The sequence below is a fragment of the Chionomys nivalis genome, chromosome 22 (genome assembly GCF_950005125.1).
Source record: "Chionomys nivalis chromosome 22, mChiNiv1.1, whole genome shotgun sequence".
Lineage (NCBI taxonomy): Eukaryota > Metazoa > Chordata > Mammalia > Rodentia > Cricetidae > Chionomys > Chionomys nivalis.
Window position 1 is genome coordinate 43691480 of NC_080107.1, and position 24399 is coordinate 43715878.

The window sequence follows — 24399 nt, forward strand, 5'->3', positions numbered from 1 at the left end:
ACTTACAAATAGCTGATAATCAAAGTTTGAGCTGTGATCTAACAGAATTATAGAGCAACAGCTTCAAAAGCTGTTTAGTGTTTAGTTCTTTAGCTGTGCTACATAATAAAAAATCATACCCTAGGTATCAAATTATCTGTTATTTGAGTACAAGCAATAGCTAGTTGGACAACACTGAATAGATTTACATCTCTAGGGACCATCACTATGTAGGGCACAGAAGAACAGACAGACTTCTTTATATTCATATTGCAACAATGAAGACCTCTTCATGTAAACTTTATCAATTAGAGGGCTATATAAAGACTTTCTGCTATTTAAACAGTGTGGCAAATGCCAAATGTAGCAATATTTCAGTCAAGTTATCAGAATGTTAGTATCACCTTCAAACACACGCTTACCAAACTAATGCAGACTTTCCTTCATGCCTATATATTCCTATCTTGCGAACTACCATGTACTCAATGCCAGACATTAAGTGATAATGTTCTATTATGGTGGTTTTTTTTCCAAGACAGGGTTTCTCTGTAGCTTTGGAGCCTGTCCTGGAACTAGGTCATGTAGATCAGGCTGGTCTTGAACTCACAGAGATCCCCCTGCCTCTGCCTCCTGAGTGTGAGTGCTGGGATTAAAGAAGTGTGCTACCACCACCTGACCTATTATGTTCTATGCATGGATTAAATTTAAGTCTCCATAAAGCCTAAACAAGGCAAACTTTACTATTTCTGTTTTATAGATAGGTCCATCTTGCACCAAAACCCAGTGTCTGTCTGTCTCTTTCTCTCTTGCTCTCTCTCTTGTTTTCTTTTTTTGAGACCAGTTTTTCTGTGTAACAGTCTTGGCTGTCCTGTAACTCTGTAACTCACTCTGTAGACTAGGCTGGCCTTGACCTTACAGAGATCAGCCTGCCTCTGCCTCCTGAGTGCTGAGATTAAAGTGCCTTTAATCTGTGTTGGAGCCCACAAGACCATACAGTAAATTACAGCTGACAGATTCATAAAGGCAGATCCACAAGTGTACAACTTACAGAGCTGCGGGAACACTTGTCTTTTGGAAAAGTGGCTGTCATATCTTGAGTGGAAATCTTGTGAAGGAAGCCATGATTCTTCCCTTTGAAAAGGGATTCATTCCCAAAACACCTCAGCAGTGTGACTTCTGCATGGCAAAGGGTGACCTTGCTCCATTTCCCCACACCAGGAGGCCTTGGAGCAATGACATCCACTCTTTGTTCTATGTAGGCCCCTGTTTCTGTATGGCACAAGAGCCATTAGCCCGGTCTGAGCTGATCAAGTAACTATGCAGACAAGCCGTCTCTGTTTAACAATAGCCAGGATGGGCTGCTCCTAGTTTCTTTTGTTATAAATGTAGATTACCTGAGAAGAGATATTGGCTGAAGCTGATGACTTAAGAGTTAAGAGGTTCGGTGCTTCCTCCCTTAATTTGGAGGATGTCTTATAGAGATGCTAATTCATGGCCTACCTGACTGTTAGCATATAGGTAGATGGGACATGACTTGAGCCCAGGCACCTGGTTGCCTAGGAGATAGCCTAATGTGTTTTCCCGCTCAATTGATGTGATGATATATGAGGTGTTTGGATAAACGAGGGATCTTTGGAGAGAGATCTTGCCCTTCCATGATGACTGTGTAAGCTGCGTCAGTTTATTCCTCGCGACTCCGTTCCAGTCCAGTTAGGGAATCTGTGTTGGACCCACACCGGCCCCAACAGTTCTAACAGTCAAATTTACATAGTCAATCCCACAAAGTTACCTGCTAACAGAACACATAGGAATTTTCTATAGAAGATAGGCACTGAGCAGGAAGGCAGTATGCCCCACCTTTGCTAACAAATCTGGGCATCCCCAAAACTGGTTATCATCAAAGAGATTAGATAAGGAGAATGGGTGAATCAGGATTCAGGGATGTTTAGTAACTTTAGCTAACGGTTTGGAATGTCAGGTACTTCCCCTTGAATGCTGGCTCTTTCCTGGGTCAGGCCACCTGTTCCAGACTGAGGCTGGTACTCAAGACCCCAATAGCACTGCCTGGCTAAAGCCCAGTCTCTTAACCCCGTCTTTTATCCTCAGCCCAGCAATTATTTCTTTACCTCTAGCTCAGGCAGCCTCACACCCCTGAACCATACCCTCATAAAATTGAAACAGCACTCAAGAAACTTCTTCAACTAACCTTCCTAGTTCCTAAACTGGTACCATTTTCTCTGTAGAAGAAATACTCAACTTCAGGTGATCCATCAATACTAAAGCAACAGCTACACGCACACATGGCTTAAAGATCTATCTATGTGCTTGAGCTAGACGCCTTACTTGTCACCTGGGTGGGCTTTATGAGTTTTTTCGGAGGGGTGGGGTTCTTGAGATAGTGTTTCTCTGTGAAATAGTCCTGGCTGTCCTGGAACTTGCTCTGTAGCTCTGTAGACCAGGCTGGCCTTGAACTCACAGAGGTCTGCCTGCCTCTGTCTCCTGAGTGCTGGGATTAAGAAGATTTTACACATGGCTCAGTCAGTCAAATTGATTACCTAATTCAATCTGTAAAACCCTAATCCCAGGTAGGCTTATCAAGACCAAAATGCTATTAAAAAAAAGATATTATTCAATTCAACATTGTGTTTGAAACTTGAATTAAGTATGCTGAAAAGCACTCATGAAGGCTACTCAAAGTGTACCCATGACTAATAGCCCAGATTTGGAATGGCTGTCTACAAGAGTGTGGAAAAACTTTGCTTTCAAATAAACATAGTGCCACGTGGGTGAACAGCTTTATAGCACTCCTTGCTTTTTGACTAGATTGTCTGTTCATAACCTGCCAAAGGATGTAAGTTCCTTGAGGACTGTTCTCGACCCTGGTTTATCCCAGCACCTCGGTAGGCGCTCACTCTGACAGATTACATACTACATATACACACAGAGCTATACAGGAAATCAAAGTAAGCTTTTATATTACAAGGCTACAAAAAGGAACGACATCACTCACTACTTTAAAATACACCATGTCTGAAAAACGGTGACATCAACACAAAAACTTTAGAAACTCGAAAGTTCAGGAACAAACTTGGGTTATATGATGTTGAAGGCACTAAATTTACAGAGACCTTGGACGTCTAAGCACTGGATGTTCCCTGAGGTTTTATTTTTCGTTCCACTTCCAAAGATCGAGATACAAACCCCTATTTACCCGTCTACCCAGGGAAGACACAAGGACCATTCACAGTTAAATCGCCAAACAGGTAAGACCACGAAATAGACCAGTTTTTCTTCTCGAAGCAAAAGTGGCGCGAGAGAAGGGCGCAGGCAACACAGTAAAAAAACAAAACAAAACAAAACAAAGCCAGCCTAGGGCCTCGGGGAGTTGGCCCCAGACAATAGGAGCGACGGTAGAGGCAGGTCCGGAGCAGGGGAAGCGGGGGTGGAGTCTCAGACAGCACCCGGGCAATCGCGAACTGCGCTAGCTGCAGGAAAGGAGGGACGGATGACAGAACGGGGTGTCGGGGGGAGACCACCGTGTATTGATGCGGGGGGAGGGGGGTCTAGTAACAGCGCAGCAGCTTGCAAGGCTTTGCAGAAGCTGGGGCGATGCTGGTCCCTTGATTGCAAAGAGTTGGATGCGCAGGGAATCCCGGGGCCAGGTGCAGGCCAGGCTCCCCTCGGGATCGGTGACGCGTCCGCGGGAGCCCCGCAGGCGCCGGGGCCGAGCTCGAGCCGTGGCGGGTTAACTTACTTTGAGGAGGCAGCTGTTGAGCGGTGCGGGCACCGAGGTGCGGTGGATCACCAGGTCCTGGCCCGGGTTGTGCACGTCGCAGATAAGCTCCAGCACGGCGATGCTGCGGGCCGTGGACACCGACACGCGGTGGTCCTCCGACCAGGCCAGTGGCTCCAAGCCGCTCACCGCGTACTGCAGCTTCACGGCCGGCTCCCGCCGAGTCACCATGAGGCGGAACGCGGCGCTGGGCCCGGGGGCCGCTTCGGTCGTCGGCTCCTTCCCGCCCCCTTCGCCCTCCTCCTCGGGGGACGGCGAGGGCTCTTCAGCCGTGGGCCCCACCCGGGCCTGATCCGCCTCGCTCATCTTGCTCGGGGCGCAGAGGTCGGGTTCCCGGGCGCACAGAGCCCTCGCCACCGTTCCCCCCGGCCCCGGCCGCCCCCTGCACCACGGCGCCACCCCCAGCACCCTCCGCGGCCGTTTACTCCCCTCAGGTCCCGAGCGCCACCGAGCCAGAAAGGACCCCGCCGTTGCTAAGCAACGTCACCCTGCTAGGTGGCCGCGGAGCTGCCTGTCTGGGAAGTGCGCTCCGGGAGGGTTGACCCGCGCCGCGCCTGCGGGTGAAAGGAAAAGGTGGGAAGTCTCTTTGCTAGACACTGGGTGCTAGGCTCAACTAAGAACCCGAGAACGAGTGAGTTTCGTGTGGGTGACCGAGATGCTAAGACCAGCGTGGCGGCTGAGGGAGACCCCGCCAGGTGGGCGGTGCGCGGCCTCTTCCGGTTTCTGAGGCGTTCGGGGCTTCTTGACTCCGGCCGGTGTGCGTGCTGCCGCGGTTCCCGGACCCGGAAGGGGCGGCGGCGGCGGCCGGGCAGTAGCTGAGAAGTAGCTCACCATCCACGTGGTGCTCGGGCTTCTGTCTCGGTCCGCAGCTCCGGGCCATGGCTACCGCCTGCAGCCCGCTCCCAGACCGACCTCTTAGGACGTACTTCGGACGCCCCCAGGGCCAGACGAGGCGGGTAAGTTCAACCGCTGCCAGGGAGCTGTGGCGCTGATCGGATCGGGTTGAGTCCCCTCCCCGCCCCCCCCCGGTGGGATTCGGGACAGGGTTTCTCTGTGTTAAAGTCCTGGAACTAGCTCTTGTAGACCAGGCTGGCCTCGAACTCACAGAGATCTGCCTGCCTCTGCCTCTCGAGTGCTGGGATTAAAGGCGTGCTGCACCACGGCCAGGCTCAGGTCGAGTTCTTAGAGAGTGTCTAGAGGGACCGGCGGGAGGTGGGAGGTGCTCGGAAACAGCCGGGAACCCTGCCGTGGGGGCGAGAGCCGGGAGGGCTCCTGAAACTAGCTGAAGAACCAGTTCGATGGGCTTAGGATGGAGGCTGTAAGAACTGGTTAAGTTCCTGAGACTGACTGGTGGTCTAGTCTTTTAGGGTAAGGATTGGAGGCTGAGATGTATCCAAGCTGGAAAACAGTGCCTAAGACATGACCACCTTGCAGATCTTAACTCCCGAGCCGTTCCTTCCGCTGTAAGCAAGGTACAGCTCTGTTAGGAATGGGGACTGGACTCATTTCTTTAAAAAGCTTTTAAAGCCGAGGTTTTCATCCGAGTAGCAGGAAAGAATATACAGTCATCATAATCTGTTGCCTAGAAAGGAGAACGCTGACTTAAAACGAACCCTGCAGGAGCAGAAAACTGGTTTTAGGGTTGCTGGTTTGTCGTCTAGAAAGTCTCTTACATAGTCTGTTGGAAAATCATACGTGATCAAAGATCAGGAACGATGTGATTGGAAGTTACACTCCCCCTCCTCCCCAGACACCTTAAAGATACTATGTAATTTCATGGAAAATTGAAGAGCAAATTGCCGGTCAGTTCAGATCCACCAGTGTTTTGAAGATGAACTTCTTTGCTCATCTAACACTCACTGCAGAGTTTCACTTTTGTTAGGAAGAGGGAGGGACCTTCCTGAGCCTAGATGCTTGGGAGTAGGGAGTCTTCAGCAAGTCATTGGTGTAGCTGAGTCTGTGTTGGAGGAGAAATACACAGACAAGCCAAGAGGGTCGTGGGGGTGGGGGGGAGCAGGATTTACAGTAAGATGACCTGAGCTGTCAGACACCAGCTTTGTAACACACTAGCCTATGACCTTGGGGGAGTTTCAAGTTTTTCCTTCCATAAATAGGAACCCTAATTTGTTTCTTAGAAAGTTGTTATGAAGCTCCAATGGGATAATAGCTGCAATAACTCTGTATATTGTCTGGCTCTTAGAGGCAGTTGCTCAGTGCCAGCAATGAAAATAAAGGCAATAAATATTGTTGCCATTTGGGGAAGAAGATAGCTGTATCGGGTCACCAACATTGGATCAGGGTGGTGCTGTGCCATTTGAAGTGCCCCTAGGAGGCTGTACCTTGCTCACCTGGTACATGCAAGGCTTTTGAGTTCCATCTCCAACTATACAGAAAGAAAAGAAAGAAAATTCCAAAATTTTATTGAGTGAGCAGACTAAGTAGATTATCTGGTTTTCAATGACTTCAACTGGTGTTTCAAAGTGATTGGTCAAGAGGTAACACAGGCTGGGTGTGGTGTATATGCCTTTAATCTCAGTACTCAGGAGGCCAAGGCCTTTTGATCTCTGAGTTCGAGACCATTCTAGTCTACGTATGAGTTCCAGGCCAGGCCAGCAAGGACTACATAGTGAGAGATCCTCTCTCAAAAAAAAAAAAAAAAAAGAAAGAAAGAAAAGAAAAAGAAAAGAAAGAAAGGAAAATTACCCCCCCCCAAAAAAAAAAAAAGAGGAAGAAGAAAAGGTAATACAGGCCAGTGAGTCCGCTTGGTGGTAAAGGTGCTGCTGTCCAGCCTGAGGACCTGAGTTTACTCTCCAGGACCTGGTAGAGGTAGGAGGAGAGAAACAACTTCTCATAGTTGTCTTGTGGCCTTCCTGTGCTGGCCGTGATGTATATGCTTTCACACACACAGCAATACAAGAGAAGGCTGCAGGGATCCATAGAGGCCTGACTGTGTCTGTGCTTTGGCCTGTATATCCAAATGGAAGTGATGATGTGCTGAGCAGATTTGCTCATATTGGGAACTCAGGGTGGGTAACAAAAAGTACTCTGGATTTGGAAGATCCTTCAGACAGCTTAAATTGGGTTGCTCTGTCTTCATACTGAACAAAATACTTTTTTTTCCTTAAGGATATTCTGCTTATTGAAGTAATACAGTTTAATTTAAGAAAAATTAGAAGATACAACCCTGCCTAGAGTTGCCATACCGAGAAATAACTTTTAACATTTTGGTATATAGCCTTCAAAAACCCATAGCTATAATATTTTCTGATGAAATAGGATATAGTTAGTCAGGCATCTTAGATTTATTTTTATGGAAGAGCATGGTACATTCTGGAATTTAGGGAAGACTGGCCAAAGGTAAAGGTGAATCTAAAGCTGAGAAGATGGGAAGAGGTTGTACTCTGGAGTCTTCCTAGATCTCTTTCTGCAGATTTTTCAGTGTTAGCTTTGCAGCAGTGGAGAGCCTGTTCCAGTTCACTCCAAGCACTTACTTTGTTTGTTTAAGACAGGGTCTCTTAACTCTGTAGCCTCGTGACCTGGAACTCACTTTGTAGCCCAGCAGCAGCCCTCCTGCCTTAGTCTCATGAGTGCTGGGCTTACATATGTAAGCCACCGTGCTGGCTTCTGATACTTGCTTAGAGAGACCTTGACTTTCCTTCTGTAAAGGGTGAGTAGGATGCTGTGGTTGTAAAGTCTGTATACCACCTGGTATGTTTAGTCCAAAGAAGGGGAAAGGAAAGGTGTGTAAAGGAGGCGGTAAGCTTGCTCCATTTGGCTGCAACAACATTCTTCAGACTGGTCCAGGAGGCAGGTCTTGTCTTGATTGGCAGAAAAACTTACTGAACCTGAGATTGACCTGTAGCAGAATAAGTTGAATCCTGAGGTAGAGAAGGGTTATGGCCAGAGGCTGCTAGCCCAGCTCAGGAAACCTGTGGTAGGGTGACCTTCAGGCCTTTGAAACTGTCAGGTGGGGCGTGCGAATCCCATGCTCTCTGACAGATGGCTTCATTTTTCTTTAACCTGAAAATTCATAAACTTGGGAACTTTGCAAAAACAAATTTTAAGATGAAGTAGGCTAGTGTTCACTTTATTACTATTCAGTACTTGAAATTGTATTTATTGAATTCTTAAAGGAATTCTTAAGTTGCCAGGAAAAGAGACTTGTCCTTTTTCATTGGTAGGTTGGTTTGAAACTGACAGTCTTGGTGAAACAAGACAGTGTGTAAGCTGTTCTTCTTCACTGTTTCAAGTGAAGAAGAAAATATATTCTAAAACTCAGAATTAGAAGTACCAGCTATTATATATACTTGTGCAGACTGGAAGAAAAGGCCAAAGAAAATAGAAGAATCTGATGCTTCTTGTAGGTCAGTGGTTCTCAACCTTCCTAGTGCTGTGACCTTTTAATGCAGGTTCTCATGTTTTGGTGACCCCCTAACCATAAAATTGTTTTCATTGCTACTTCATAGCTGTAATTTTGCCACTGTTATGAATCATAATGCAGATATACAGTATGCAGGACATGTGACCCTGTGAAAGGGTTTGTCGACCCTGGGGTTGAGAACCACTGATCTAGGGAGAGTTTGGGCACCATGCATTAATTACATCCGTGTTGTGAGAATAAGCAACAGGCAAGAAGTGCCTAATGATGTATGTCTATGATCAGCAGTCAGGCAGGGGCTCCGAAGGCGAGGAGGGTTGGGAACAATATGATGGAAGTGATGGATGGAGCGGCACTCTCATTTGGAGTGGGGACGGCAAGTAGGAACTGACTCCAGACCATCTGAGTTGGAGCAGCTTGAGGGGAAAGGATGACAGATCCAAGCCCTAGGGAAGAACAGTAATGACAGTTTCCGCTTCCTGGGCATGAGCAAGGATTCAACATCCCATTCACCCCTCCAGTCTCTTCTTAACATCCTTTATTGGTAGAAAAAAGCATATTTTGTTTCCCTGTGTGCCTCTGTTCTCACACAAAAAAACAGACTCCGAGGGGTGTGGTTTGACTTAGTAAGCCTGCCTACTTCACAAGGTAGGTTCTTGCTTCCCTTAGAACAGACTGAATTGGTTAATGTCAGCTGGCAGAACACCTCTCTCTCCCGATTTCCGCTCTCATCTTGGATGACTTAACGGTTTAGGTGGATGGAGGTCTTGCAGATGAATGGACTGAGATTGTATGTCTCTCCCCTCCTCCACCCCCCCCCCATTTCAGATGAAGCCAAAGAATCTGGTTGTAAACCCTAAACTGATGGTTGGCATATGGGGCATAATGATCTCTGCAGGGAGAGATACATTCTGTGGGCAGTCAGGCTTCACTCTGAAGATTGTCTTCATGGACTAATGCACCTCTTCTTGATCTTTCCTTTTGGAAACAACGCAGCAAGCAGAGGCTACCAAAAGAAAGCACCAAGTGTCCAGTGATGCTCCACCAGCAAAACGGAGGAACGAAGAAATATCCTCTCTTTCAGCCAAGAAAACCAGTGATAAAGAAACTCCAAGAACATTTAAGGGGAGTGCACACAAATTGTTTTCTCCAAAGAAGTACTTGGACAATACAGGCAATGGAAGGCAAGAGAAGCCATGCATCAAGACTTCATCGCTGTTTAAAAACAATCCTGAGATCCCAGAACTCCACAGGTGTGCTTTGCGGTGCATGTGTGTCTTGGGTGTGAGCAGTCTCGGATGCCACCTTTCCTTTGGCACCTTGGCACTGATACACACTTTGTCTTTCCTCTGCAGAGCTGTAGTAAAGCAGGCTCGAGAGCAAGTGTTCTCTCCAGAAGCTTTCCAGGAGCTGAACCTCCACCCACACCTAGTAAGTATCCCACCCTGCTCTGCAGGTTGCTGTGGTCTGTGTCTTATTCAGTCTGTTTCTGCTCTTGACTACCCTAGTGAACTCAGGTAGTCAGGTCGTTCCCTGACGGCGGCACCGGTTGCTATCTTCACTTCATCTCCCCAGTTATTTTTTAAGAAGTGCTGACTTTCCTTACCCAATTTAGTTTCTGTGCTGGACTTCATTTATTGGGCTTAAAGTAGCTTTCTAACTACTGGTAGATGCGGTAAAACTGGTGCAGATGACTCTGTGGCCTTGGGAAGGTGCTGAGCTGGCTGCTTACTGTCAAGGGATGTGCACATTTTTGGAGAATGAAGGCAGAAAAGGCTGCTTAAATTGCATTTTCTACTAGCAAATGGATCTTTCTTTCCCTCTTTGTTTAATACCATGAGTGAGTTTTCTAGTTACTGTGAAAAAGGAGAGAAAAACACAAGCTTGTCAGCCGGGTACAATTGACCTCTTCTTTCTGGTAGGCTGTGTGGGACTGCATCTCAGCCTGAGTGTTAATGGGTGTATGGAGCTAGGTGATGAGTTAGTTGTGAGGGTTGTCTTAATGCATTGCCAATTTGTAATAGCATCCTAATTCTACAAACTAGGAACCCAGCTAGATGAACCTGAAATCCTCCAGATCCTATAGGGTAGAGGGCAGAACTACCCCAAAGCTGCTGTTATCACTCAGCATTTTGTCTTTATGTCATTGAATATATTTGCATTAAATTATAAATTCTTATTTTCCTATTCCCTTTTAGATTTCTACAATAAATACAGTCTTAAAAATGTCAAGTATGACCAGGTAAGAGGCTGAGGTGATCCTTGATTTTTTTTCTTTTTATTCATTCTTTTAGGGTTTTGTGAGTATAACCAGATAAAAATCCAAATTGTCCCTGGAGTGCAGAGCACATTTGTGTCTTGGTGCTGGGAATAGCACAACTGCTAAAGGGCTTGACATAGCACTTAGCCTATGGGTCTCCCCTCCTGCTTGCAGGGATACCAGGTTTCTTTCTATTTCTACACTCAGCTCCCTACCACAAAACAGGTTTAAGATATCTGCCGTCAGGGCATCTCTGAAAATTACTTGTGCCAAAAATACAGTATTTGATCATGTTATTTCTTAGCAGTAAAAATAAGGTCAGCCAAAAACTGGGAGTAAATATTTGCTTGGGTATAGTGGGGTACTGAAAAGATAATCTAAATGCTTGCTGATTGGAGACACTTGTTAAAGAGAAATTCAGAATTAAAGTTTAAACAGTGAGCTGTATAGTCATAATTCACTTTGCATAAGTAAAAAGCAAGAACACAAAGGGGTAAAGAACCATCGACTTTTTCCATTTTGTTTTGCTTTTATTTTTGAGACAGTTTCATAGCCCAGTTCAATTGGCCTCAAACTTACTTTTCTTTTGCCTCAGATTCCCTAATGCTAGAATTAAAGGCATATGCATCCTGCCTGGTTTGGTTTGCCTGTTGACTCAGCCAAATTTTGAGTTCCCTGTCCATTTTGGGATTGGGATTTAATACACATGTTGACAATGTTCTCAATATGTGTGACAGTTTTTCGGAAGAAGCTGTGGCTTGCGGCTTCTTCCCCACTTTCAGCCAAGTTCCAGGAGTTTAAAAGATTCATTCTGATCACCACAGTGTTCTTAGCACTCTCTCTCTCAATGAAGTAACTTTGGGCAATAAGTAGGTAGAGCCAAACACAGGGTGTTGTATGTCAAGTAACCTGTGTATCTGCCTGCATTCATGACTAAGCCATGTGGTAAAGAAGAGGTGTATTCTCTCTTTTGGGTGCCCCAGTGTCCAGAAGCAGAGTATCCCAGTGCTGCTGGAAGGCAGAGATGCCCTTGTGCGGTCCCAGACAGGCTCAGGTCAGTTGCTGTTTACCCTGTCCTTTATCCCAAGACACCTAGCCCACAATCATGTGCTAGGAAAGTGTCTGTGATGGTAGAGTCTGTTTTGTCTTGTCTGGGGAGGGTGGCCATGCTTGCTTTTGATGGGAGGCCCAAAGCTGTTATAGCTGAAGGAAGGTGGTGATGCTGCTGTGGTCAGTAGTGATGAGGGAATTTTCATAGTTGAGTTCTGCTGCTTCTCCTGTGATTGCTGACATAGCGGCCAGTATTCTTCACTGTGGATGAAGTGACTGTTTATGGCCTAAAAGCAGTTCTGGCCTGAGCACAGTCAATGTCAGGGATGGACACACCACTTTCTGCCTGGTCAGGTCTTCTGACCCACTTTTGCCTTCTTGACAGCTCAGCCATGTTGAGGAGAAGCCCACAGCTTCCTTTAATCTTTCTCTATCTTCAGAGGCTGACTTGGGTTCACATTTGGCACACCATCACTACAGAAGCCATTTAGCTGAGGGAGAACCTCAGAGCAGCCATTTCTTAGCTTCCACAGATGACTTTCAGGCTGCGCGTCTGTCTAATTTGAGAAACATCATTACCTCTTCCCTTGTTGATGACCTAATGAGCTGAAACATTAAGGTTTTTTGAAGTTCTAAATTACAAAGCCAAGTTAAGAGTCATGGCAGACAGATAAAGTGCCTCTTAGATGTAGAGCATGCAGTTTACCTTCTCCCAGATTTGGCATTTTTACAGAAAGCAGAGCCTGTTTGCATCCTCACTGATGCCACTCTCTTTTAAAAGGGAAAACTCTTGCCTATTGCATCCCTGTGGTCCAATCTCTTCAAGCACTGCCATCAAAAATACAGGTGAGCAGAACATGTTTTTCTTCTCTGTAGTCTGTTGTGCCCATTCTGCTGCCCAGCTGAACCCTAGTGGTAATACTAGGGTTGAGGTTCTGTCTGCACTTAGCATTGTTTTCTCTCTTCCTAACCAACTAAGCGTGAGTGTGCTGAGAGTCACAGTCACTACTGTCTGTGTGTAGGGCATATGGGTAGAATGTTTCCAGTGTGACAGATGTGCCAAGTGCTGTCCACATGTTGCTTTCTTGACTCCCCATCCCCCGCCCATCAAGTTGTGGGGGTTACTGTGATAAAGTGGTGTAGGCAAGTAAAATAACCAAGGCCACATAGAAGTACCAATGGCATTGATTCCCACATCATTTCTGGGTGCTTACAAAGAGGCAGCTCTGTCATCTGAGCTGTGATTTGTGGTAAAGCTTTGTTGCTAGTTCCCTGCCCTGCTAGGGTCCTTCCCTTTGTCTTACACAGTACACTGCATTGGACGTCCTACAGAATTACTGTTAGGGAAATACTCCAACACACTTTGATTGGCCCCCGTCCAGATATTCTTATATCCTATGTTGTATATCATGTGGAGTTAAATTGTAACCTTACAGGTTCCAGTGTATTTACTTTTGCATGAAAAGAGCTGGGCTTTCTATTTAACATGGTGATTTATCAGTACTGACTGGAAATGAGTGCCCATTAGTGGGTTTAGCAGTCAGGCTGCTACACAGCCAACATTATCTAGATTTTGTTCTTAGTTGTGAAACATGGTTAATGCCTGGACCAGGCTAGCTAAAAGTTGGATTGAAAAGTCCAATTGGCTGCTGTAAGCTGTGGGCACAGACTTCATCTTACAGCCCAAACTTTCTCACAGGTGGCGGTGCCGTTACTTTCACTTTTCACTTGAGAGACAGTGATAGGGTGTTGGGTGAGTGCACACAGAGGTCTTGCTTCAGACACATCGAAGTGGACGTGCCTCAGACCTAACTGATCAGAATGCAGTAGGTTGCTGTTACATTGTAGAGTGAATTATTGGGTAAATTATTGAATCAGTAAATAAGAGAAGATAAGTGAGGAGCTGTAATAGCCAGCACTTAGCAAACTGTTACTGGCATGGATCCTCCAGAGGCTGAAGTGGGTAGTTGACAGTAAGATAAGAAATGGTATCTCTCTGTGGCCTTCAAGGGTCCGCACAGGGACTTCTGAAGGGATGGGAAAGAATAACTAACAGGAAGCCCCAGTGGCTGCTCTCTCTGGACAGTCTTCAGAAGGACGTGGTGCTGTGTGGTTTGTTTTTGCTGTCACTGTTGTTGTTTACCTAAAATGAATTTAATCTAAAGGAAACAAAAATCAGTTAATGGGACAAAACCAATTAAGGATGCTTGGTGAAAATTCCTGCCTGGCAGTCTTTGAGAGTGTTAGGGCATAAAAGAAAAGTACTGAAGAATTTTTCACAGAGCATGACAAAGGAAGCATGGCGGTGACACACGTGGGGTCCAGGGTGAACAGAGTTAGTTAAAGAATTTGTCCGTTTTTAATTTTTTTGTAAAAGCCTGAGCTTTTAAAATGAATAGGTTAAAATGTGTTTAAAAGTAGAGTTTCTTTATAACTTTGTAAACTCGAACAAGTGTTCCTGCTATGTTAGGTGAAGAAATGCAGGCTCCAGAGCTGCATGCTATAACTGCCATTTTACAAATGATAGTTTGTCTGTGGTTCATAGCAAACTAGAATGGCACTAGCTAATTGTGGGCCTCATATAGCTAGACTTGAGCTCTTAATCTTCCTGCCTCTGCCTTCCATGTACTGAAGTTGTGAACATGTGTCACCATGTCTTTCTCAGCAATTTTTTAATTAAATATTTTATCTAACATGTTATACATACATATAATATATTTGGAGCTGGCTCCTTCCTCTGTGCCCCCTACTTTCCCCTCCCAACCCCTGCCCCCCAAATCTAATGCCCACTTAGCACTGCCTCTGTGTGTGTGCATGCATGCGAGCTGATTTGTTTTTGTCAACTTGACAAATCTAGACCTATCTGGAATCTCAGTAGAGGAATTGCCTCCATCAGATTAGCTTGGAGGCAAGTCTATGGGGGGCATTGTCTTGATTAGTAATGACATGGTGGACCCAGCCCACTGTGTGTTGCCATCCCTAGGCAGGTGGTCCTGGGTGATATAAGAAAGCAGGCTGAACAAACTGTGAGGAACAATCCAGTAAGCATCTCTGCCTGGAGGCATCAGCTTCTGCCTCCAGGTTCCTCCTTTGACTTTACTTCATGATGAAATGTAAACTAACTAAGCCTACTTGGTTTTTGGTTGATGTTTTATCACAGCGGTAGAAAGGAAACCAAGGCAACATATATGAGTGTGGGTCAGCAAATTGTTTTTCTCTGAGGTAGATAAGGGAAGAATTCTATTTTCTAAGGATAAGGATAAATGACTTTCTTCCATTAAGAACTTTATGGAGAGCTGATTCATGTACGGTGAGTTCATAGCCTTGTCCCTAACATACAATCAGAGGAGAATGAATGTAACTTGTTGATGTTTGTGGCTAGATCTCACCCTTAAGATTCTAGGCTAATTTTCTGCTAGAGGTTTTTGAGTGTTTGTTTTTTCTTTATATCAAGTTGCAGCATTTGACAGTATTTGAGCTGGAATGAATCTTACAGTTCCAGCCCAGCACTCCTAGATGTTGACTGAGAGCAAGAGATGAGATGACATACACATCTGGCAGGTGGAGTTTCTGCTCAAACCCTGGCCTGAGTGGTGGTTTTATTTTTATTTCAAATGCTTGGACTGAGCCCAGGGCCTGCACATGGTCAATTTATTCTCTGTATAACTGGGCAGATCCTTTTGTGCCTTTGTTCCCAGGTTATGACAAGACAGAGTGAACTGCTCATGTAAAGTGTTGAGACCTAGCATTTGGAGTTGGTCACTAAATATTAGCTGTTAACGTCAATACTGTAATATGGCCATTTCAAACGACGATTAGATCTGCTTTTATATTTGGAAGTATTAAAAACAGGTGTGTGGTTGTATATTTGCTCAGGATCACTAAGACCAAAGATTGAAATGTTCTGTAAAAATGGTTTTCCAAGGTGGGCATGGTGGTGCACTCTTTTTTTGTTTTTCGAGACAGGGCTTATCTGTATAGCTTGTCCTGGCACTCGCTCTGTAGACCCGGCTGGCCTCAAACTCACAGAGATCCACCTGCCTTGCCTCCCAAGTGCTGGGATTAAGGGTGTGTACCACCATCACCTGGCTAGGTTGTTTGTTTTTTGTTTTTGAGACAGAGTTTCTTTGTGAAACAGTCCTGGCTGATTTGGAACTCACTCTGTAGACCAAGCCAGGTGATGGTAGCACACACCTTTAATTCCAGTACTTGGGAGGCAGAGACAGGCAGATCTCTGCGTTTGAGCCCAGAGTCTACAGAGCAAGTTCTAGGACAGCCAGGACTGTTACACAGAGAACCCCTGTTTAAAATAAATAACCAAACAACAAACCAAATACTTTTCCAAATTGAACGTGGTGACGCATGCCTGTACTTCTGGAGGATGGTGTCTAGAAAACACCTTGACCTATACAATCAAGACCCTCTCAAAAAAAAAAAAAAAAAGAAAAGAAAAGAAAAAGAAAAGAAAGAAAGAAAAGCAAAGAAGTTTTTATAAGTTCCAATTTGAAGATTTGTGTATTTCATTGTATGTGCATGGGTGTTTTTGTCTGCATGTATGTTTGTTCAAAGTGCCTGGTCCTGTAGAGTTCAGAAGAGAGTATCAGATCCTTAGAACTAGAATCACAGCGACCCACCTCATGTGGACAAGTATGTGTGTGAGTGTGTGCAGGTGTGTATGTGTCTGCATGTCTGCAAGAGCAGCAAGCCTCATAACTGCTGTGCCATCTATCCCCTGTAAGCATCAATTTAACTCAGTTTTTCTATTGTATTCAGTGTAACCCTTGTAATTCATCATGAAATGATGTGACCTGGAAACTGTAAGCAGCTAGTCCTGGACCGTGGCCTGTTCCCAGCCAAGGGGCTGGCGTGGAGTAGGCATCTTCAATATCTGCTCTCTCCCAGTTATTTTGGCTTTGTCTCTGATTTTTTAACATCACATCCATCTTGCTTCATGTACTCATGCCCTGTGAGGAATTGATGTTTCTTTCTTCTTGTCTGTGTAGTAACACCTTTTGAAATGTCAGAATCTCCTATCGTCACATGGTGGCACATTAATCCTGTTGTACTAGCATGTTTACTGTTCCTTGCTGGGGCTTCAGTGCAGTCTCACAAAGTTGGTGTTGAGTATAGACTACTTGGGTTTGAATTCTAAATCCTCCTCTCCTGAGTAAATGTTTCCAATGCAGAACATGAAAGCCAAACTCTAATTGGATTTGCTGCTGAGCCCATCCTTCACTCTCACAAGTTGCTCACTGAGCCCTTGAAGAGAGAGGCACCATTGACACAGTATCTTCTTTACATTGCTTTGGATTTTTATTGTTGTTTAGATATAGTATGTCTGAAAATTTAAGATATTCAAAGAATTCCAAGTATCTATTGGGTGAGAACAAGACCTCACCTTCTCCAGATTCTTAGGATACCTCCTGAAACAGGGTGTCTCTTTCAAAGAACAGCCTGTCGCATCTGTCAAACAGAACTGCACACTTCCTTTTTGCCTTTTTATGTGGAGTCATTTGTTTCTGTCTTGTACTAAGCACACAGATGTTTATATATGATGTCATTTGCCTTTTTGATACAGGGTATGGTCCAAGCCACCCTCACTCAGTCCTCCTGGAATTGCAGTTCTGTGCTTGTCATGCCTTAGGTGGTTTCTCATTGTGCCGCATTGACCTGCCCTGGTTGTTTGCTTGTATTGCTGCTTTGTGGCAGGGTCTCTTGTAGTTCTGATCCCTGCTCCTCCTCCTGCCTCCCATTATGTGTCATAAATACTGGGCCATGCCTATATCGGCGAGTGGCATTTATACATTATGTTCAGAAGACAGCAGTTAAAATTGTGGACGTCTGTGAAATGTTCTTCAGCTTCTTTGCACACATGTATACATATAGGAATGCCCGGAAATGGGATTTGTAGTTTGTTTTAATAGGTAATGCCAAAGTTGATCAGTTAGGGGCTTTTACCAGTACGTGCTTGGTTGGCCATGCCCAGTCGGCCGTCAGCTGCTTTACAAGTCTTTCTATATTTGATTCTACTCCAGCCCCAGTTGCTCTTAGGGCTTCTCTGTGTCAGTGCTACTGTGACTGCACGGCTTCCGGTTACTGCCCAGAGATGAAGGGGGCCGGGGGGTATGTGCACAGCTTCCAGTTGCTGCGTGGGGGTCAGGTGGGGTAGTGGTGGTGATGTACAGTGGCCAGTTACAGCCTGGGGGATGTGCTCCCACAGTATCATAGTGGCTTCTGCACTTTAAGAGATACTTGGAATTGTCTGTGTGCAGCTCTGCTACCCACATTCCACATTTGTTAGGACTTCATTGTAGTCATTAACTCATTCAGAGAGCAGTCACATGATAGTGAATCTTCACTAAGGAGAGGGTTCATTTTTCCTTTAAAAAATATGGCCTTCACATGTGTTTTAATTGTTCTTCATATAGATTCTAATTTTTTGCTTTTTGTTTTTTGTTTTGTTTTAGTTTTGGTTTTTTGAGATAGGGTTTCTCTGTGTTTCTGGAACTACTCTGAAGACCAGGCTGGCTTCAAACTCAGAGATCTGCAAGCCTCTGCCTCCAGAGTGCTCTACCACCTGGCCACATTTTCTAATTTTTTATATTGGAAGGCCATTGAAATTTGTTTGGTTTTCCTTTATTTTTTATCTAATTTTTTTTTTCACTTGAGATAGGGTCATGATATGTAATCCTGGAGGGCTTGGAATTCCCTCTCGCTTGCTGCACTGCTCTGGCTTCTTGAATACTGTGAATAAATGTAGATGTATGCTGCTGCACCTGACCTGCTTCTTGTTGGTTTTGGAGACAGAATCTTGCTATGTAGCCCTGGCTGACCTAGAACTCACTATAGTGACCAGACTGGCTTCAAACTCACAGAGATCTGCCCGCCTTTGCCTCCTAAGTGCTGAATTTAAAAGTGTGTGCCACCACGCCTCACTTGGCTTTTGTTTTTTGGTTTTGTTTTTTTAAGACAAGGTTTCTCTTTGTTGCTTTGGAGCAAGTCCTGGAACTAGCTCTTGTTGACCAGGTTGGCCTTGAACTTACAGAGATCTACCTGCCTCTGCCTCCCACGTGTTAGGATTAAAAGCATGCACCACCCCTGCCGAGCTTGGCTTTTTTTTTTTTAAGTGTATATGTTATCTGCATATATGCTTGTGTATTACATGTGTGCATTGTCTGTAGAGTCCAGAAGAGAGTCTTAGATCCCCTGGAACTAGAGTTACAGACAGTTGTGAACCATTATGTAGGTGCTGGGAACTGAGTCCTGCTCCTCTGCTCCACTGAGTTATCTCTCCAGCCCCCACTGGCTATTGATTTTTATATTTTGCAATCAGCTACTTGACTCAGATACCTTATTGATTCTGTTATAGTTTCCCCCATCTAAGATAAAATGACATCATCTCTTGTGATTATATTTTTTTTCCATTTTCCAGTTCTATACATATTTCTTCCTCCTATTTGGTTGGATGGGGCAGCACTGTTGGCACAGTAGTCTGTCACTGTAGGTGTAGTGGTATTTTTGTCTCCTTTTCTTCCATAGAAATGTTTCTGATGTTTTTAGCTGGCCACCCATAAGTTTCATCTGTCTCAGTCTGACATTCATTAGTCCTCCTCATGGAATTAATCTCTCTCTTTCTTTTCTCCCTCCTTCCTTCCCTCCCTCCTTCCTTTGAGGAAGGATCTCATAAAACTCAAGCTGGCATCAAACTAAAAACTTGACTCTCTTACCTCAGCCTGTACCTGACACTCTCATTGACATTTTTTTTTATCAACAGCGCAGTGATGGTCCCTATGCTTTGGTTCTAGTGCCCACCAGAGAGGTAAGCAACTTGCTTGTAGGGTGAGGTTTGTGTGTGCACTTGTGAGGGCCTGTTGACTTGAAGTGCTTTCTCCACTTTCCTGCTAAACAAGCCGCTGCACGTACTTGTTTTCCTTCCATTTCTCTCTGGGAACCATTGTGCTGATTTCTGTTAAGGAGGGGGGTTTATGTGCCATTTGAAAATAATGAGCTAGGCATAAGAAAACATGTCTTCATTGTCAAAAAAAATGTAATGATACTTAAGTTAATGATCCTTCAAAAGGAATTTAAAGAATTACATTTTTTGTTTGTTTGCTTTTTGAGACAGGCTTTTTCTGTGTAGCCTTGGTTGTTCTGGAACTCACTCTTTAGACCAGTCTGACCTCGAACTCACAGAGATCTGCCTGCCTCCATAGTGCTGGGATTAAAGGTGTGGTCCACCACTGCTTGGGGAAGAATTGCATTTTTAAACTTTAAATATAAGAAAATAACTGAAAACATTTGGGTAAAAACTCAACCTTTTTTTTTATTTAATGAAGTTATTGTTAATTCTTCTCTATGAGCATTAAGTAGAAATCACCTTTGTCAGAGCTGCAAAATGTGTTCAGAGGGGCAACTTCAGATGACTCCATTGAAAACTTACAGGAAAATGGAAATTTCCAGACAGCTTTTCCTCCCTATCTAGATTTTTTTTATTTTATATTTTTAGTGTTTTGCCTGTGAACCACATGTGTGCAGAGCCCACAAGGCCAGAAGAGTGTATCAGATCCCTGAAACTGAAGTTAGAGATGATTTTGAGCCTCTATGTGAGTGCTGGGAACTGAACCTGAGTCCTCTGCAAGAGCAGCCAGTTATCTGTTGAGCCCTCTCTCCAGCCCTCTGGTCAGCCTTTCATCCAGCCTGCTCTGTCTGTCTCTGTTCTGTCCCAGGAATGAGCAGGCACAGGGAAATGTTTCTAGTAGCACACCTGTTGCTTCCCTAGACCACCACCCACACTAGACATGTGGAACAACACAGAACCGTGGATGAATTCAGTAGGGGCTGTTTTGATGGTGTTTAGATGATTGTCACCTACATTAATTTCCCTTGGCCTGTATTCATTGGGTTCACTGGTTTTGTTTTGTAAATGTAGAAGTGACCACCTCTATTTTCAGATAGCCTGCTGTAGGCTTACGACATGGCCAAGTTCCCTGAGTGCTGGTCAGTCCACTGTTGTCCTATACTTGAACTTTTCTGTGTGACATGTTGGGAATTTGAGCCAGCAGAGGGAGCACAAAACACTATTTTTTGTATGTCTAGGAAATATATGTGACGTCTTCACTCTCATTCTCTAAACTGACAGATTCCAAAGCCTGTTTAAGAAGAGAGTATTTCCAGGATGGATTTTCTGTGGAGGATTACTTGTCCTAAGCCTTGAGGTGTAGAATTTCATCAGTTGTAAATTGATCAGTTTAGATCGTCTTTTCTTAAAAAGTATGAAAAGGAAGCAAGGGCCCTGCTTACTGTCTCCAACTTTAACATTACAGCTGGCTCTGCAAAGCTTCGACACTGTCCAGAAACTGCTCAGGGTAAGATAAGCCGTGAGGCTGTGTTGTCTTCCTTTCTGACACTGTGAGAAGAGCCATGTGGCATAGTCTGAGCAGTCGAACAGTCTAAGTTGTCAGGACGTGAGAAAGTCTCCTGACTCATCTCGTCAATGTGTCTCTGGCTTCCCTAAGGGCAGTTTCCAGGTTTCTCTGTACAGCCTTGGCTGTCCTGAAACTGACTTTATAGACCAGGCTGTCCTCGAACTCAGAGATTCAGCTGCCTCTGCCTCCTGAGTGCTGGGGCTTAAGGTGTATACCACAACCGCCCATCTAATAACTTTTGCTAGTAGTTGCTACAAGTTAAGTGTTATTGTTGGCTCACTTTACTTGAAATGACTTAAAGGCCCAGCCCAGGGAAAGCAGCAAAACCCTGTAAGAACGTTTAGGAGAGAGAAGACAGCAGAGCCAAAGTTCAACTCCCACAAAAGCTATCCCGGAGTCTAATTTTCCTTTCTGTGATCTAATAGTGAGTGGGGAGTGTATTGCTTAGGTTTTTAATCCCCCACCCCGCCTGCACAACAGTGAAGTATATTTTCTATTTGGACACCATTAGAAAAAGCGAGTGTGGGAAGAGCGGCACTTGGACTGCTTCACAAGCTCACATTTGTCCTGACAGTACTTCCGGTCTAGTGCTGCAGCTAATAACCCCAGGTGCCTCAGTGCCACCAGGCTGCATCTGCACAGAAACTCCTCACACACTATAAAGTCCAAGTGCTCTCTGCTGCACACGGGCTCATGCTAGGAACTTAGGATCAGCTCTGCTTCTCAGGAAGGGGCTTTTTTACGTTGATTGTGATGTGGTATTTTCATGTAGCCGTTCACCTGGATTGTCCCTGGAGTGTTGATGGGCGGAGAGAAGAGGAAATCGGAAAAAGCTAGGTAGGAGGAAGTGGGTTTCTTTATTCCCCTTGGAGTTTTTCTTGTTCAATAACTCTTGGTTCTTTAGCATGCAAGAGAGCCTCCTATGCTACTGTGGCCCCTGGTCCCCACATGCAGAGACAGTCCAGGTCAGCACTCACCTCTAGACAGTGCTTTTTATCACAGATTCCCTTCTGATATAGTTAGTGACAGTGCTATGACCTGCTTAACCCATCCACTGAGTGTCCCACAGGCCCCTTGTTTGATATGAACCCCTACATGTGGCTCCCTTTGGTACATATTAAGAGTTTGGTTTTGCTGTTTAGATTTATAAAAACAAGATAGCTAGACCTTGTTGCCTGCGTCTATAATCCCAGTACCTAGGAGGATGAGGCAGGAGATCAGGAGTTTCATGACTAGCCTCAGCTATATACTGGGTTCAGGACTAGCCTGAGCTACATGAGATTCTGTCTTTAAAATCAATAGCAACAACAAACAGGATGATAATTTCCTTAATACTTAGGAAGATGTTAGTGCATTGTTTCCTGACTCTGCATTGGAGCTTTCAATGGATGTCATTAGAAAATTGTTAGATGGGTAAGTGGCACTTTAGCAGTTACACCAGTTCTTTGAATCGTCTGTAACTTGAGAGTGAACATAAAGCTTGACACTGAAAAACATTGATCAGGTTAGATTCAGTTATAAACAACAACAATAGGGTGCAGGGTGCAGCCTCTCCGTCTTTTTGTGTCCTTGTGGAGGCTACCACTTGCAAGGTTACCTCATAGCCTTGGATTGTTGCCAGAGCTTCAGCCATTACACTTTAGAAGTGACAAAAATTGTCATAGATCTCTGTCCAAAGGTGCCATATGTGATTGCACATTCTTTATACTTTATTCCATAGCCAAAGCATAGGCATGTTGTCATACTGGACTGAAAACGAGAAAACCCAGCCAAGTAAGATTTGTGTTCTGTCTTCTGCTATAGAATAATGAGATTATGGTTGTTTGGGGAAGAGGAGGAAAAAGTTAATGATTTTTTTTTTTAAAGGATGTGCTAGGGAAAGTTTGGAGGGGAGAGGAAATGAAAAATAGGGGGTAGGTTTGACTAAGAGGCAGAGGCAGGTGGATCTCTGAGTTTGAGGCCAGCTTGGTCTACAGAGTGAACTCTGGGACAGCCAAGGCTACACAGAGAAACCCTGTCTCAAAAACAAAACAAAACAAAAATTGATCCTTTAAAAAGAAAAGAAGCTGGGCGGTGGGTGGCACATACTTTTAATACTAGCACTCGGGAGGCAGAGGCAGGTGGATCTCTCTGTAAGTTTGAGGCCAGCCTGGTCTGCAAGAGCTAGTTCCAGGACAGGTTCTAAAACTACAGAGAAACCCTGTCTCAAAAAAAAAAAGAGGAGGAGGAGAAAGAAGAAGAAAAGGAACGGCTAGATGCCCATCTATCCAGGATGTTCTAGAAAGATCTGTGAGTCAGATAAAAAACGTTGAATCAAATGCTTAAAAATTCTTTCAAAGTAAAGTTAGTGTGATTCAGTGTAACTAAATCACAGTTCTATACACAGAAGAATGAAATCTCACCTTTTTGTTGTTTTCGCTTGAGGCTTCGACATTTGTGCTGGAAACAGAATGACTGTCTCCTTACCTGTTACTCGTACTTTTGTTGCTACACTGTTTGACCTATTTTCTTTTATGATACATTATTTAAACAGACTCCGCAAAGGCATAAATATCCTTATCTCAACTCCTGGGCGCCTGGTGGATCATATAAAATCCACAAAGAACATTCACTTTAGCCGAATACGGTGGCTGGTTGTGGATGAAGCAGACAGGTGAGCCTGGTCTAGGAAGTAGGGAAGGTGGGACAAGGGGACTGTTTGTCCTGCCATCTTGGGGACAATTCTGTAACCTAGTAGTGTCAGGTTTTCTCTTTACCTGGATTAAAGTTCTTCTCTTAACCTTCAGGATCTTGGATTTGGGGTTTGAGAAGGACATCACAGTGATTCTGAATGCTGTAAATGCTGAGTGTCAGAAACGGCAGAATGTCTTGTTGTCAGCGACACTCACAGAAGGTCAGTTGAGAAGGAACTGTGGGCTGATGCCAGTGGGTGCCCCTCTTAGGGGAAAGGACAGCCTTCTCTGTCCTGCTTGCCCAGCACCTGAGGTCTGGGAGGAGTGAAGTGGCTGCTGGTGGACACACCTGGGTGCACGGGAGAAAGGTTGACCACCGTTTGGTTTTGCTGATGGTGGGGCAGAAGCAGGCCCCACCATGCAGGTGATGCTTTCTCCTCGGCACTAGTTTAGTGTGAGCACCCTCCGTTTTCATTACGAGTCCACATTCTCTAGCTCCTTCTGACTCCTCTACCCAAGCAAGACATTCTTGGCTGTTTTACAGATGGGAAAGTGAGCTTAGGAAACAGAACTGCTTCACCAGTTTCATCCTGCATAAGGAGTCACTGTGTAGATGTGACCAGTGCCATGTGTGATTTAATTGATCTTGTAGGCCCCAATATGATACCTATGAGTTAGTTGTCATCTGCGTGGAGATAATCTCTGGAAAAGGGATTATTGATCAAATAATATTTCTTTATCAAAAAATATTGCTTTGGCCAGGTGGGTGGTGGCACACACCTTTAATTCCAGCACTCGGGAGGCAGAGGCAGGTGGGTGTCTGTGAGTTCAAGGCCAGCCTG

The 24399-nt window shown here is 44.8% G+C and overlaps 2 protein-coding genes across 6 annotated transcripts in view; one reads left to right on the forward strand and one right to left on the reverse strand.

Moving 5' to 3' along the window:
• The window catches only part of Gtf3c4 (general transcription factor IIIC subunit 4), a 76301-nt gene extending 72127 nt beyond the window's left edge, over window positions 1-4174 (reverse strand). The window contains exon 1 of one of the 2 annotated variants that reach the window (XM_057754923.1): window positions 3734-4174. In XM_057754923.1, the coding sequence (XP_057610906.1) occupies window positions 3734-4078 (345 nt within the window). In that variant the 5' untranslated portion in view covers window positions 4079-4174. The remainder of the gene's footprint in view (window positions 1-3733) is intronic. The other variant, XM_057754924.1, reaches the window with a different exon arrangement.
• A 155-nt stretch (window positions 4175-4329) lies between these two features.
• Window positions 4330-24399, forward strand: part of Ddx31 (DEAD-box helicase 31) — a 68586-nt gene continuing 48516 nt past the window's right edge. For all 4 annotated transcript variants that reach the window (XR_009056011.1, XR_009056012.1, XM_057755740.1 and 1 more), the window contains exons 1-11: window positions 4330-4728; window positions 9147-9403; window positions 9506-9581; window positions 10349-10392; window positions 11394-11464; window positions 12242-12306; window positions 19235-19279; window positions 20784-20825; window positions 21658-21722; window positions 23419-23538; window positions 23672-23778. Coding sequence is in view for 2 of the 4 variants with exons in the window: in XM_057755740.1 (XP_057611723.1) it covers window positions 4651-4728; window positions 9147-9403; window positions 9506-9581; window positions 10349-10392; window positions 11394-11464; window positions 12242-12306; window positions 19235-19279; window positions 20784-20825; window positions 21658-21722; window positions 23419-23538; window positions 23672-23778 (970 nt within the window). In the remaining 2 variants the exon portion in view is untranslated. The remainder of the gene's footprint in view (window positions 4729-9146; window positions 9404-9505; window positions 9582-10348; window positions 10393-11393; window positions 11465-12241; window positions 12307-19234; window positions 19280-20783; window positions 20826-21657; window positions 21723-23418; window positions 23539-23671; window positions 23779-24399) is intronic.